Here is a 16,192-nt window from a genome sequence, read left to right on the forward strand (position 1 = left end):
GATACAGAAGAAAGTGCATACTGATTTAATGATACAAACTAGAAACAACTAACGACTAGTTCCACTCAACCTCAATAGTAACCCATTAACACACATTGCTTAATCGTAGGCTTTGAAGATTGAATGTTGAACCTGTCAAAGGTTTATCCCTTTAACTATTGTAGTACACATTAAAAAAATAATTACTTAAAATATCCTTATTTCATCATAAATATAAGCTTACATGAGAATAATGTTCAATTATGTAAAAACTATTCAATATCTTAACTACTACGTAACACGTACCGTCGAAACCCGGTGGACTACTTTGGTTAAACTAGAGGAGGATTTAGAGGAGCTTTTATTAAAAAGAAAAAGATTTGAGCTGATGAACAAACTACACTTGCTTTAAACATCACAAACTTATGGAATCTGGGATAGTTTCAATAACGTCAACATCATCCAGTGAGCCACTACATCTAACAAGACACCCACAAACAGTTGCTTCACTACTAATGACCATTGGTAAGTGAACCATTCTCACAGCTGGTTTTCTCAGCATCCTTCTGAGCATAGAATCTCCGGTACATTGAATCAACCTCGGTGAGATAATATGTTCCTGGAGCCAAAAGGCTAATGTCTTTGTTCGTCTGGAAGTCCTTTGCTCCATACCTATGTTCATTTACCTTCAATACCTCAACAAATTTCTCCGGAGGAAACTGCATCAAAAGCACGTATCCATGAGAAAAGTTTCAAGGATAATATACATAATATATTCAGTTATAGTTCTTATCAACACCAACAGGACTCCCTTGTATGACTAGATTAGATGCGTCAACTATATGTACTTGATAACAGTCCCAAAAAGTTGATGTGTGTGTGTAGATTTGTTCTTTACAGAGCACATCTGAAGGGAGCAATTGGAATTACCTCAGTCCTTGACTTCAACTTCGCGGCAACATTCATCACAGATGCAATGTTCGACAAGCTAAAGGGATTTTGACCTTCATTGAGTTTCAAAGAGAACATTGAAGCAGTTAAACCACTACCATATGAAAACAATACCACCCGTTTGCCAGCCTACAAGTTATCAAACAGAATTAGGATCTGTATGTACTAACAGACTCAGAATGTGAAATTAGGAAACATAAAGCAATTACCAGTTCAGTGTGCTTGTTGTGAATAAGGGAAGCCAATGCTGAATATAGAGATGCTGTGTATGTGTTACCAATTTGCTTTGGTATTAAAGTGGTTGGCTGAACCTTTGCATCATAAAGGGGCTTTGCAACTTGTTGGGATACCTGAAGAACCATGATATCAGCAGGAGCGCCAATTTCAACATTTAAACATTTTGTGATATATATTCAAGAAACTTTGGCCATTGTAGACAATTTGTAATAGGGCAATTAATAGGGAGACATGCAAGGTAGCAACCAAGAAGTGACTTGTCATTGCAGAGCTATTAGCATATATGGAATAGGAAAAATTAATAGGGAGACATGCAAGGTGAAAACCAAAAAGTGCCTTGCCATTGCAGACCTATTAGCATATATGGAACAGGGTAAATGATGAAAGTGAACATCTTTTGGTACTTGAAGAAGATATTCAATTAACTGTCACTTTGCTGTCAAACGTAAAGAATTCAAAGTCACCAACCTCACTGTCCCCTAGAATATATAAACAAAAAGAAAAAGAAAAAATTCCTCAGAATACTAATAGCCAGGGTTCAAAGCAGACCTTTTCCAGATCCCGGCTTTGGTAGCTTTCATCACTGGANTTTCTGCCCTTCTCACAACCCCCAAACTATTCGTTTGGCTTATTCGTACAACTCTTTTTCCGTTCTTTGTGTTTGCAATAAGGTCGAATTCTTCTAAGGGTACGAAAAAGTGTTTAGGGTAACAGGATCGGACAATTTTCGGTTTGCCAAGAAACATAAAGCAATATTGATTCATATGGCTCAAACGAGTGACTAGGGACAATTTCATTCTTGGGTCGGCTAGAAAGGCTCAAACGTTCCAACAAGAATGCCTAAATCATCTCCTCAACCATGTCTAATCTTAGAATTTCGCCTCAAGCCTTCTCTACTAGGTTCTAGAGTCCACCAACATTATCAAATTTCACCTAATCACATAAAATGAATCTAAGCATGCCAAAATAAATGAAAATTGTGGCTGAACCACTCAACAAACCTCAATCAAAATCCAGTCAATAAGATAAACTTGAAGCAATGCTTAACATTTCTCAACAATAAAATTGCAACAACCCTATTCTCATCGTTGATTTATAAAATTCATCATTGGCAAAAGCAAACAAACTAAAGAAAACATAACTAATTTTTTTTTTTTCAGTTTAAGGTGTACGTGGCGTTGTTATACCAGAGGTTGCCAAGTACCGCTAGGCAGTTTTTAAGGCAGGCACTGGTTTCTAGCTAATATACCATTAAACTAGGTTTTATTTCTATTTCTTACCCCCAAACTAAACATGACATTGTCCCCAATGTTCCAGTATGCATAAATCAGGAATAGAGAATAATAAAAACAACAAAGGTACGAGAATGCTCTCTAGATAATCCATGAAGTGTCGCTCCACAATGAACACCCAGTCTCGGACTTTTCATCACCCATAATCTGTCAAAACAATTGAAACTGTGGTGTCCCTTATGTTAGCACAAATTCACAACTAACTTGAAAACATTACAACCTAATCTCGTTCTCTCAACAACTACAAATTAACAGCAATCAACTAAACAACTAAACAAAATCCAAAACAAAAATAAAACTGAGTTTAATGTTTAGAATGAACAACAAAATCCAATAAAAACAAATAAACATAAAGACAAAAAACACAGGTGCTCCGGCTCATTCTTCTTCTTCCTCTCCTTCCTCATCTCCCTCATCTTCCTCTTCTTCCTCGGAGTCCATCCACTCATCTGAGTTCCAGTTGGCCCATTGGTATGCTGAAGTGTCAACGTTGAGCTCCTTAAAGCTATTCCTCTACATCTCATGCGTCATCTGGGTCTGCTCAACCAACCAATCCTGACTTTTTTTCATATATTTCATTAAACCCATCATTTGCTGCATCATTTCTTTCTGTGTAGCTTTTGAGCTGGATGATGTGGCAAAGCCTGTTCTCTGCCTTTTTACCCCTACTGTTGGTTGCGTAGCTTCCGGACGGTCAAGGTGCTTCCTATAATACTCTGAGTTTAGAACTGGGGCAGCATGAATACGGTGCTCGTCACCCTGAACCTTGACTCTAGCTCTAAGGCATAAGGCTATGATGAGATGTGGGAAACCGTAACTTGTTCACCCTGGTTTGGCCGCTAGCTTAATGCTGTTCCAGATCATGTCTCCCACATCGATGCTCTTCCCTGTGGCAATTGAGTAAAGCAGTACTGCCTTCTCGTGAATAACTGTGCTGTAGTGCGATTCCGACATCAATTTCGCACAGACAAAATATTGCCACAGTCTAGCCATCAGTGTCTTCTTCTGTTTCTTCAAAACTGCCCAATCTGCATTCGGTTTTGCAATGACCAGAGGGATGACACTGTCCTCAAACTGTGATCTCTTAAACTTCACATACTCATCCGTGAGAATTTCAGGCAGGTTATAGAACTCATTGATCACCCTTTCCGTGAATGGCACATCAGTCCCTCTTACAAAAACTGTACCTTCCGGACAATTCGGGAGATTGGCATAGAACTCCCTTACTAGCGGCTTTACAGCCGGTTGTGCAGGAGCACTCATAAACATCTCCCAACGTCTCCCTCTACTCCAATCCAAGGCCTGACTCGCGGTCAATCCGCGCTCAGGAATAATACCCTTATCCTTTCTTTGGATTGCCCCCTCATACCTTTTACGGGCTTCCTCATTAACGAAACGGTCGTCAACATTCTTTCCTTTGCCCTTACCCTTGCATTGATGCTTAACTTTGGGAGCCATTGTTCACAATAAAAATCCACTCAACAAATGTACTGTAACACCTCCTCTTTACTACTATTCTTATAATACATACTGAGTAAATTATAGAGATACATAGCGTATGAAAGATAGTGAGCTAAAATTTTTCTTTACTCATAAAATGTAATTCTTTACAAATACAAAAGACTATGTATTAAAAACTTTCTAATTAATACAAAATATCATAGCTAGTGGACAGTGGTGCCAATACTCTCCGCTCCTCAACGTCCATCCAACCGCTGCTCCTATTTTCTGCAAAACAGAGAAGAACAACGGGGTGAGCACAACAATGCTCAGTAAGTAAATCCTCTACTACTTGTCCCCCCGAATTCACTTTTTGGTTCTTCCTTACTCTATCGTTCTTCTATTTCTATTTCTCACTGTTTTTCTCTTTCTTTCTAATACTTTTATTCTCCTTTAACTCTGTTTTGCTCTTTTTTATTCTTTCTTTCTCTTTGTTCTTATTCTCTGTTCTTTTTCTCTTATTCTTACTCACCATGAAGGACAATCATGGTTCTCTGTTATTCTCATCATACTCACCATGAAGGAAAATCATGGTTCTCGCTCTTATTCTCATCATACTCACCATGAAGGAAAATCATGGTGCCTGCCTGTATGAGCTATACATGCAATTAATACAAAAGAACTGCATGTTTCTCTCTTCTACTCTCTATTCTTACTAGCTCAAACTTTCTCATTCTTTCTCATACTCTCTCTCTCTTTCTATCTCATTCTTTCTCAAGCTTTCTCATTCATTCTCATTTCTGTTTCTCTTTCTCATAACTCTTTTCCGTTAACTCTCTGTTGTAGGTTATGGCCTCATCTTATCGGAGGCACGGCTAGGTACTCATCCCACTCTTCGTAACCCTACTCATTATCTCTCTTTATTCTTTCTCATGTTTTCTCATCTCTTTCTCAAGCGAGTACTCATAATATAACTTAACTCTTAGCTTTTCTCATCTCTGTTCTCTTTCTGTTTCTGTTTCTCGTATTCTTTACTATACACCCTCTGGTGTATGTCACGACCTTATCTTACCGGAGGCACGGTCTGGAACTCAACCCGCTTTTCTTGACTTTACTCTTTTTCTCTTTCTATTCTTTCTATTTAAGTTCTTTCTCATTCTTACTCATTAGAATGTCACGGCCTCATCTGACCGGAGGCACGGCTGGGCGCTACCACTCTACGTGACTTCGGCTCATTTCTCTACCGATTGGATTTGGTCATGCATGGATTCGGAACCTTTGGCCATATGAGTGTACATGCTTTCTCTCTATCTCTCAAATGTCACGACCTCTTCTTACCAGAGGCACGGTTGGAACCTCATGTTCCACTCTGCGTGAAGGTCACGGCTTCATTTGACCGGAGGCATGGCTGGGGATCACAAAGCACCCACTCTCGTGACTCTACTCATCACTCACAAGTTCCCCATCGCACAACTTACTCTATTCTCTTCTTTACCTCTTGTGCACAAGATCTCTACTCTTTCTCTAGCTACTCATCATAATGTAGCTTAACTCTTAGAGTAATTCTCTACTCTTTCTCAACTTTTTCTCAAGTTCTTTCTCAATGCACACTTAATGCATATGGATGGTTCATGCTCATTGATGCACTTAGGAAATGCTAATATGCAATGTTGCAATAATTAAGGTTCATAACTCATTCTCATGCTTCTCTTAGGCATTTCATCAAACAACTCATGTGCATATAAAACACTTTTCTAACTACAACTCTATCTCTCTTTTTAACCATCCAAAATTGGAAGTAAAACTCCCTTCTATGGGCATAATCCCTACCATAGAAGAACACTCCCAAAATATATGCTCATTCTCATCTAACTTCATCTCAACTCATCACACATCCACACTTCTTATAAAGGGAAAGTATTCAACAAACTCAACATGAATACTTATCTCAACTTAATTTCTCAACAAGTAGACATATATCTCTACTCAATTTCTCAAATACATACATAAAACATGCATACATCATTTCTATTAAATCTCTACTCAATAGAATTCTCAAATCTCAACTTGGGTTGGGATTTACTTACCTCATACTTGAGTAGTCTCCACTAAAGAGCTCTACTCTTATTGACTCATAGCTTTCTCTTATTTCCTAAGCATAAACTTAGTAAGAACTTAACCCTTACATAAATAAAACTCATATCTAGAGTAATGATTCTTACCTCTTCTTGCTTAGGATCAATCCTTTGTCAAATTCCAACTCAAAACTCTCAAAAATCCCTTGGAAGATTGAGTGAGGAATTGAGAGAAAATGGGAGATGAAGAGGCAGTGGAAATGAGTGAAATGAATGGATTTAGAGAACTCAACCCTTAATAGCTCATATAATATACAATCTTTCCCATTTTGCCCTTACTCTTTCTTAAAATTTCCACCTTTATCCTTTAATTCTTTACAAACTGACCCCCATTTTACACTATTCTCCATGAAATTTCCTTACATTTTACTCCCCACTTTTCCTGCTAATTAGGGGTAGAATGGTCATTTTACCCTTAGGAAAGAATTCTCTAGAAACTCAAACAAAAACTCAGCAGGCCCTTTGCCACGGTGAAGGATTCTCTGTCGCCCCGGCAAAGAATTACAGAATCGACATTGCCAATTCAAAGCCGACGTCGCCGCGGTGAAGCTTCTTCCTCACCCCGACAAAGGCTGTAACTCCAAAATCCGCTAAGTCTTGATCAATTCCAGGATAAACACTCAACTAAACCCAAAACATAACCTCAACCAAGGGCCAACCAAACAACATGAACAATATACAAACTCATGTAGGGGCAATTCAGTAACCCAACAATGGCTACGTATCTCAAGTGGGGCGTTACATGTACCCCAACAATTCAAACTAAGTTGTTCCACACAACCAATTTAATCCCGCAAAAGCAACCAACACTTCCAAAAATTTGTGCTTTACCCCCAAACTACAAATTTTTCAAATCCACACAAACACTCCACAATTTCACAAACCCACACTCCTCACAATCACTTAATGCATAAACTACTATTCCTCTAACAAAATCAATGCTCACAATCACCCAAATTCCACAACTCAATTGCAACAAAAATTTTCAGATCTACAATTAAAAACTTGAAATTGTGCAATAAAAAGCTTTGGGTATGCGAGATCTTACCAATATGAAGCAGTATTCGCCACCAATTGAACCAGAAACATCCCGGATTGAAAAGCCCCAAATTTTGGATCCAAAAATTTTCGTGAAAATTGTTGTTGAAATGGGTTGTTTTGGTGTTTAGGAAGGTTATGGAGTAAGAAATTTGGTTGGAAAAGCACTAGGGAAGCAAAAGATTGAATTTTGAAAATTTTTCTCTCAAGTGAAAAGGAAAAGTTGCGTGAAAAATGAAAAAGAAGAGTGGGTATTTATAGAAAAGGACCGTCACCAAGGCCAAGTTCATCTTTCATGAGCCCTAAAAAAAACCCAAGTTTCGCCGCGATGAAGAAAAATTCTTCGCCAGGGCTAAAACCTCCAGAGGATAGACGGCTTACTTCGCCCCAGCGAAGAATTTTTCTTCGCCGCAGCGGAATGCCTTAGCCAATTTTCAAAAAAAAAAAATTCACTTTTTCTCTGTGGCGAAAACTTCCAGGAGCTACCCCAATTTTCAGGTTTCTTCGCCCCGACGAAGTCTGGAGCATTTTAATTCCTTTATTTGGCTGAAAACTTCACCTGAAACACCCAAAAACACAAACATTAAAAATCATACAAACTCATAATGAAATCAAACAAATTCTAACAACCAACATGAAAAACAAACAATTAAAGACACTTGGGTTGCCTCCCAAGAAGCGCTTGTTTATAGTCGATAGCTTGACTCTCTCAATCCTTCACATCAGCCCGGACTATCCAAGTACATCACATCCCGAAAATTTCCCTTGTACTGGAGCTTCAATTGCTGATGATCTTTTTCACACAGTTGCCTTGTTGAGAGTTTCACCACCCATTTCCATCCCTTGGTCATAACTTTGGTTGCTCGACTCTTCTCACCTACCACCTTCTATTTTCTTTGCTTTACTTCACCCTTTTTGATCTCAGAGACCTGTTCCTTATGCGAACTCAAACTCAGCTGCGGCGTGTCTTGGAATTTTGTGCAGCCCAATCCGTAATGGTCCTCAATTTCTAACTGATTCGGTTTGACAATGCAGCTCTTAATTTCCACCTTAGGGTTATTCAGTTGGAAGGGTTCAATTTTTTACTGATCCACTACATCGATTTTTAAACACGACTCTTTCCTGGGTGGAGCTCTCATTGATTCAAGGACATTAAATGTTATTTCTTCATCTTGCATCCTCATGATCAATTTCCCTTCTTGAATGTCGATTAAAGCTCTTCCGGTGGCTAGGAATGATTGTCCCAAGATAAGAGGAATCTCTTTGTCTTCTTCCATATCCAACACAAAGAAGTCCGCAGGAAAAATAAACTTGTCCACCTCAATCAACACATCCTCCACAATGCCCCTCGGATGCTTTATTGATCGATCTGCAAGTTGCAAGCATATGGTTGTCGGTTTAACTTCACTAATTCCTAGTTTCCTGAAAACAGAAAAAGGCATAAGATTAATGCTAGCACCTAGGTCACATAAAACTCGATCAAAGGAGATATCTCCTACAGTGCACGGGATAGTAAAACTCCTTGGATCTTTGAGTTTCGAGGGCAGCTTCTTCTGGAGAATGGCACTGCACTTTTTCGTAAGCATCACTGTTTCCTCATTTTCTAGCTTCCTCTTGTTCGATAAAATTTCTTTAAGAAATTTCACATAGCTCGACATCTATTGCAATGCATCTGCAAAAGGAATGTTAATATGCAGTTTTTTAAAAACATCAAGAAATTTAATAAACTACTTATCCTGATTTTCTTTTCTGAGTCTTTGAGGAAAAGGTACGGGTGGTGTCTGATACGCCAACTCTGGTGGAATCTCAGGGTATGAAAATTTCTCTTTCCTTTTCTTTTTCCCCTCTTCCTGCTTCTGCTCATCTTTCCTTAGACTGGGTGGTTTCTCTTCAGCTTCAATTTCTTCATCAACTTCCTCATCAGATTCTTCATTTTTCTTTGATGAGGTTTCCTCTTTCCTTGAATTTCTCACCTCTTCTAAAACTCTCCCACTTCTCAACAAAATTGCATTAACTTGGTCACGTGGGTTAGTTACTGTATTGCTTGGTAAGGAACCCTGTGGTCTCTCATTAAGCTTCTCGGCCAATTGGCCCATCTGAACCTCAAGATTTCGAATGGACGCCCCTTGATTTCTAAAATTCGTCCTCGTCTCATTCATGAATCCCATTGTCTCCTGCATAAATTTCCCAAACATATCTTCCAACTTTGTCACTCTTGGATCTCCCGGTTGATTATTCACGCCTGGTTGGTTATTTGGAACTATCCTCTAGTTCCATTGGTTATTTTGCTGGTTTTGATTTCCCCAAGCCAGAATTGGATGATTTCTCCACCCCGGATTGTATGTGTTGGAGTACGGGTTGTTTGGTTGCCTCTGATTTCCTACCAAGTAGTTCACTTGCTCCGTTGATGAAGATGACAAAGCAAATGTGTTCCCAACTTGACACTCGCTGCTCGCATGGTTTCCTGCACAAAAATCACAAGTTAGTTGAGATGCTTGTATAAAGTTTACCTGCATAGTTCCCAACTGTTTCTGAAGTGCAGTGAGTTGGGCTGAGATGGCTATAAAGGCATCAACTTCATGAAGACCCGAAGATTTTCTTGGTGTAACTCTCTCATTTGGTCTTTGATAATTGTTGCTTGCCAAAACCTCAAATAACTCATAGGCATCTTCTGGTGTCTTGTTTTGCAAGGCCCCTTCTAAAGCTGCATCCACCATGGTTTGCACATTACCCATCAATCCATTGTAGAATGTTTGGAGTTGAAGCCAAACTGGCAAGCCATGGGGTGGACATTTCCTCATTAACTCCTTGTATCTCTCCCAAGCCTTATACAATGACTCGGAATCATTTTATAGAAATGATGTGATATCATTTCTCAATTTTGCTGATTTAGCTGGAGGGAAGAACTTGGTAAGGAATTTCTGTGCTAGATCATTCCAAGTTGTTATAGTTCCCGGTGGTAATGCCATCAACCACCCTGTAACAATTACTGAAAACTAGTACAATGCATGCATAATAACAATGTAAAATTGGGCCCCCAAAAATTTCTTTTTATTATAATTCATATGTCTTTCATACACAAAGAGTACTGTTTACAAAAATTTGTTTTAAAAGACAAAACAGGGGAAACAGTGTAGCTATTCCTCTTCGCTTGCCGACGCCCCTCCGACTGGATCATCACCTAGATCCTGCATCCACAAAGGAAATAACGGGGTGAGCACAAAATAATGCTCAGTAAGTAAAACCCTCTATCTGTCTGTCCCCGTATGTATAACTCTTAATTCTTTCCTTATACTATTTCTGATTCTATCTCTGTTTCTACTAAACATCATGGCCTCATCTTACCGGAGGTACGGCCGGATGGCGTTCACACAGCACCCCCAAATCCTCCAAATTCTTCATGACTATCGGGTGGAATTCACACAGTACCAACCCGTCTTAGTGACTACCGAGTGAGGATCACAAAGCACCTACTCGGTTTTCCTAACTATCGGGTGGAGATCACCTAGCACCTACCCGTTTCTCTGCCTCTGGGTAACGATCACCAAGCATTAACCCTTCTAGTCACTTCGGGTGATGATCACAAAGCATCAACCCGCTTCAACTAAATGTTGGATGATGGTCACAAAGCATCAACCCACTTATCTACAACTAACGGGTAGTGGTCACAAGCATCTACCCATTTCTACTACTCATCGGGTGACGATCACAAAGCATCGACCCATCTCTAAGGGCTATTCGGGTGGTGATCACAAAGCATCATCCCGATTCCCATAACTGTCGGGTGATGATCACAAAGCGTCAACCCATCTATTCTACTCTTCTAATTCACTCTATTCAGCATTTTTCATTCTCTCTACTCTTAGAGTAGTTGCATCCACCAAGCTGTCTACTCATAGGGTAATTGCATACACAAGTTTCCCACACTTTCTTAGGTCAATTAGTAGGCCTATGGATGGTTCATCTCCACTAATGCACTTATGAAGCCAACATGCAATGTTGCAAGAATTAAGGTTCACTACTCATACTCAAACCTCTATTAGGCATTCATCAAACAACTCATGTGCACTATAAAACTCTATTATAGCAATGATTCCAAAACTTTTTCTAACCACCCAAAATGGGAAAAACCCCCTTCACAAAACCATAAAACCTGTCAAATAAGACACTTCCAAAAAGGGATCCATAACACCCCTTCAATTTCATCTCAAACTACCTTTCCAACCCAACAACTCATTCTCAATATTTGCAAGATGTAACATTCACAAGGCATAGAAATCTCTATTTAAACCTCCATACATGGCATATTACATGTACATCACATACAACATCATTTCTATCAAAACCAAATCAAGAGAATTCATAAGTCTCAACTTGGTTGGGTTTACTTACTTTGTTATGGAGAGACTTCACCAACTCTTCCTTTCACTAGTTTTGCTTGACTTTTTCTCTACTCTTACCAAAATAACAAAAACCTTCAAACTCACTATGAACTAAACTCACAAATCACACAACTTAAGTAGGAATCCTTACCTTAGGAAGCTTTAGGTTGATTTTCCACCCCAAACACTTCAAAAACCTTTGGAACTCCTTGATCAAAAGAAGAGAAATTGAGAGGAAGAAGAATGAAGAGTTGCGTTTTTGGAGAAGAATGAGGGGTTTGCTAACTCTTAATTCCTTTTAATGAAATTTATCCAAAGCATTCCCATTTTGCCCCACTCTTCTTTAGGAATTCCATCTATATCCTTTGATTCATTACAAACTCACCCCCATATCAACTATTCTCCATGAAAAATCCTTACAATTAACTCCCCACTTTTCCTGCTAATTAGGGGTAGAATGGTCAAATTGCCTTAGGGAAAAAAATTCTAAAACTCAACAAACATTTTAAACGGTCTGTCGCCGCGGCGAAACTGTCCAGAGAGTTTCCCGTGGTTTCAACCCATCTTCGCCGCGGCGAAGATTCTCCTTCGCGCCGGCGAAGCTTGGCACACTAAACTTCTTCTATTTTCAACCAATTTCAGGGCAAGCATTCAACACAACACTCAATCAAACAATACAAAAAACCAACTCAATAAGAGCGAAAGAAGCAGCAATACTACGTACCTCATGTGGGGCGTTACACACCCTTTGGCTTTATCCCACAAAGAGAATGGAATAACCTCAACCTAATTGCATCATCCGACACTCCTCGTTCGACTTGAAGGTGTCACAAATTTCCAAGAAATTTGCAATATGCTGGTTCAAATCTTCCTTCAAATCACCATTAAGTTTAGTTTGTCTTTGATGTCTAGGATTTTTCCTTCAGAAAAGTTAAATGGAGAGTGTCTGATGCTCAGTTTCCCTTGTTGATGTACTTTTGGGAGTGATACTGGGCAATACATTAGAGATGCTGCTTGTTACATCCCATCTGATCCTGCTGATATTTTAATGCATATTTTGACAACATGCAATGTAGTAAGTACACTAGTCGCGAAAAGTAATAAAATGATGAGAAGAGTATCGTTCCCACGAGGATTTGTGTGTTAAGTACTAATTTTCCTAGTTTTGTAACTAGTTGAAGAACACGAAGATTGTTGGATTTGCGAGAGACTAAAAGCATAATTTAACAACAAATCAATAACGTAAATTAAAATCTAACTAATTAAGAAATATCAATTAATTACGAAAATATCATACAAGACAAAGAGATTAGGATTTTGACCTCACTAGGATACTTTGATTCAATCACGATTGCTGTTGCCTTCAAACTCACATGCAAGGATTATAAATCTAACACCCTAATCTGCAAAATATACCTTCTTAGGCATATCTCCACTTATCCCTATAAGCTCCCGCGCCCAACAAAATGAAGAATAACAGTTCCAAGTCTTTAAGCCAAGTGAATCCAGTGATTTTATAGATCTTCGAACCTATCTCTAGCGTTCATTCAATCTATGGTATTTACTCTGAGGGGCTAACATATGAATCACTTCTCAGTCTCATCATGCTCAACATTTAATTGAACCAAGAAAACTCAACATTCAATTGCATTAAGAACAAGAATAAACACATAATCCAAGCAATAAAACTTAAAAACAACATCTATTTATAGATTAAACCATTGTAATCCAAGTTAGTCAAAACCCTAACCCAAAGTGAGTTGGTTCATTTCAAATTAAAGAAAATCGGAGTATAGACTGTAAATAAAGAGGTCGACATGCTAAAACAATAAGAAAAGAATGAAATCTTCCCTAATTGAAGACCCAAAATGCTTCCAATGTAACGCCCCACTTGAGGTACGTAGTTAAGATTGATGATGGCTTGATTCTTATTGATTTATTCTCATTTGAGTCTGTATTGTTAATATTGTTTGGTTACCCTTGGTTAAGGTGTATTGGTTTGGGTTGAGTGGTTGCCCTGAAAATTGGTAAGACTGGTGAAATCTTGATGTTACAGTCTTTGCCAAGGCGAAGAAGAAGCTTCGTCACGGTGATAAAGTGCTACATCCCCGGTGTAGCTGATGTGAGTTTTCGCCGAGTGAAGAAATAGCTTCGCACGCGCAAAGACTCGGCTGAAATTTTCCCTTAGTTTTAGAGAATTCTTTCTTTTGGGACTCATAACCATTCTACCCCTAATTACAGGAAAAGTGGGGAGTGAAAAGCAAGGAAATTGCATGAGAATAGTTTGAATGGGGTTGTTTTTGCAAAGAATTAAAGGTCATAGGTGGAATTTCAAAAAGGAGCAGGTTATATTGGGAAAGAGTGGAGAAATATGAGATACTAAGGGTTTGCTTTAGAAACCCTTTCATTCATTCTTCTCCACCGCCTCTTCATCCTTCAATTCCCAAACTTTCATTCAATTTTCCAAGGATCTTTGAGAGCTTTGACTAAAATTGAACAAGTTGATCCTAAGCACTTAAAGGTGAGAATCCTTACCTAGATGAATTTTATTATTGAAAGAGTAGGTCCTTATTGAGTTTTTATTGAAGGTTTAAGAGAGTATCAAGCCATCAAGAGTAGAGAGCTTAAGTGGATTCTACTTGAGCCTAAGGTAAGTCAATCCACCTAAGTTGTGATTTGCATGATTGAATGAGGTGTAGAGATTTATATATGATTAATGCTTGGTTTTTATGTTTGAAATGAGTTGATGAATTTTGAGAGTTCAATGTTTTTTTACGAAGGAATTTCCACCATGAGAAGGGTGGATTGTGTTGATAAATTTTAGTAGAAGTATGGATAGAATTAGAAGAATTTGAGAGGAATATTGAAGTGTGTTTTCTTTGCAGGATGTGTGATGATTTATAGGAGTTGAACTCCATTTTGGAAGGTTAAGAAAGAAATAAATTAAGTTAGAATAGAGTTTATGTATGCACACATATTGTTGATGAAAGCCTAAAAGAAGCATAAGTAGAAGTAGAGAACCTTACTTTATCAACATAGCACATTTGCATTTCTGAATGCATATAAGAAAGATTTTAGGCATGAGCCATCCATATGCATATGTTTAATTGAGTAATCACATAAGAAAGAAATATGAGAAATGAGAAAGAAACACTCTAAGAATAAAGATAAAAAAAGAACCAATTCTCTAGAATAAAGAGAAAGAATTAGCGCTAGGAATAAAATGAATATTAAGTGCTACAGAAGAAAAAAAATAGGTTGTGCGATGGGGAACCTGTGAGTTGTAGAGTTTCCTTGCATGTAACCGCCATGAGAGAGTGGTCTCCACATGAGAGAGCGGAATGAGAATGGAAAAAAGAATTTGTATAGTCGTGAGAATACATGCGGAGGAGAGCTATACACGAGGGAGTACACTCACATGGTCAAGGTTCTGAATCCATGCATCGACCACGACCAGCAAAGTAGAATAAGAGAATAATAGAAAGAAAAGAAAAGAAAGAAAATGCATTGTTATGCTTTAGTGTCTCATCCATGCATGGTTATATTCTCCATAGGTGATAGAATAGAAAGAAAGAAAAGAATAGTGAGAATAGAAGTAGAGAAAGAACAAGAGAGATTGAATTAGAGAAAGTGACAAAATACGAACGAATTGATTAATGCACGGGATTATAGATTAGAAGATTTACTTACTGAGCATCTTTGTGCTCACTCTGTTGTTTTCTATGTTTTACAGGACATAGGTGAGGACGTGGTCGGTGGCCGTCAACAAGCAGGGAGACTAGGCTACACTGTCCACTGTTTTTTAGAGTCTTTTTTGTACAAATGATGTTGTACTATGAAAGAATGTATTTATTAAGTAAAGAAAAGTTTTGGGCCCACCTTTTTGATAAATATACTTGTCTTTATTAATTATTTTACGAATATTATAGTAGAAATGTAACGCCTCACTTGAGGTACGTAGTTATTGTTTCCTCTTTCGCCCTCATTTGAGTTTTTTTTTGGTAATATTGTTGATGTAATTATTGTTTGAGTGTTGTGTGGATTAATTGCCTTGAAATGGGTTAAAAATAGAAGAGTAAATTAGCCGAGCTTCGCGGGGCGAAGAAGAATCTTCGCCGCCAAAGATGTTGTTGAAACCATCGGAAACTCTCTGGACGGTTTCGCCGCGCGACAGAAGTTTCTTCGCCGCGCGACAGCCGTTAAAATGTTGCTCAAGTTTTAGATATTTTCTTCCCTAAGGGCAATTTGACCATTCTACCCCTAATTAGCAGGAAAGTGGGGAGTTATTGTAAAGATTTTCATGGAGAATATGTTGATATGGGGGTGAGTTTGTAATGAATCAAAGATATGGATGGAATTTCCAAAGAAGAGTAAGGGCAAAAGGGAATGATTGTGTATATATTCATTAAAAGGAATTAGAATCAGAAAACCCCTCATTCTTCTTCTCCAAAAACGCAACTCACCATCTTTACTCCTCTCAACTTCTCTTTTCTTTTGATCAAGGATTTCCAAGGGGTTTTTGAAGTGATTTGGGTAGAAAAAGCAACCTAAGCTTCCTAGGTAAGGATTTCACTTAAGTTGAGTGATTTGGGAGTTTTAACCCATATGAAGTTTGAGGGTTTTATTTTCTTTTGGTTAAAGTAGAGGAAAAGTCAGCAAAACAAGTGAAAGAAACTTGTGAAGTCTCTCCATACAAGGTAAGTAAACCCCAACCCAAGTGAGATTTATAATTTTCTTG

The 16,192-nt window shown here is 38.4% G+C and overlaps 1 protein-coding gene and 1 non-coding gene across 2 annotated transcripts; one reads left to right on the forward strand and one right to left on the reverse strand.

The window, feature by feature from the left end:
- Positions 1 to 301: 301 nt before the first annotated feature.
- On the reverse strand, positions 302 to 3,917 carry LOC116119512 (hydroxymethylglutaryl-CoA synthase-like). Its single transcript, XM_031405454.1, has 5 exons — positions 3,510 to 3,917; positions 1,717 to 1,782; positions 1,140 to 1,280; positions 910 to 1,059; positions 302 to 698 (listed from the first exon to the last, which is right to left on the reverse strand). Exons 1-5 carry the CDS (start codon positions 3,915 to 3,917, stop codon positions 492 to 494), a joined length of 972 nt encoding a protein of 323 aa, XP_031261314.1. The 3' UTR covers positions 302 to 491.
- A 5,930-nt stretch (positions 3,918 to 9,847) lies between these two features.
- Positions 9,848 to 9,954, forward strand: LOC116119529. Its single transcript, XR_004126407.1, has one exon. It is a non-coding gene; the product is annotated as a small nucleolar RNA R71 (small nucleolar RNA).
- The last annotated feature ends 6,238 nt before the right edge of the window (positions 9,955 to 16,192 follow it).

The sequence above is a fragment of the Pistacia vera genome, unplaced genomic scaffold (assembly GCF_008641045.1).
Source record: "Pistacia vera cultivar Batoury unplaced genomic scaffold, PisVer_v2 Contig891, whole genome shotgun sequence".
Classification (NCBI taxonomy): Eukaryota; Viridiplantae; Streptophyta; class Magnoliopsida; order Sapindales; family Anacardiaceae; genus Pistacia; species Pistacia vera.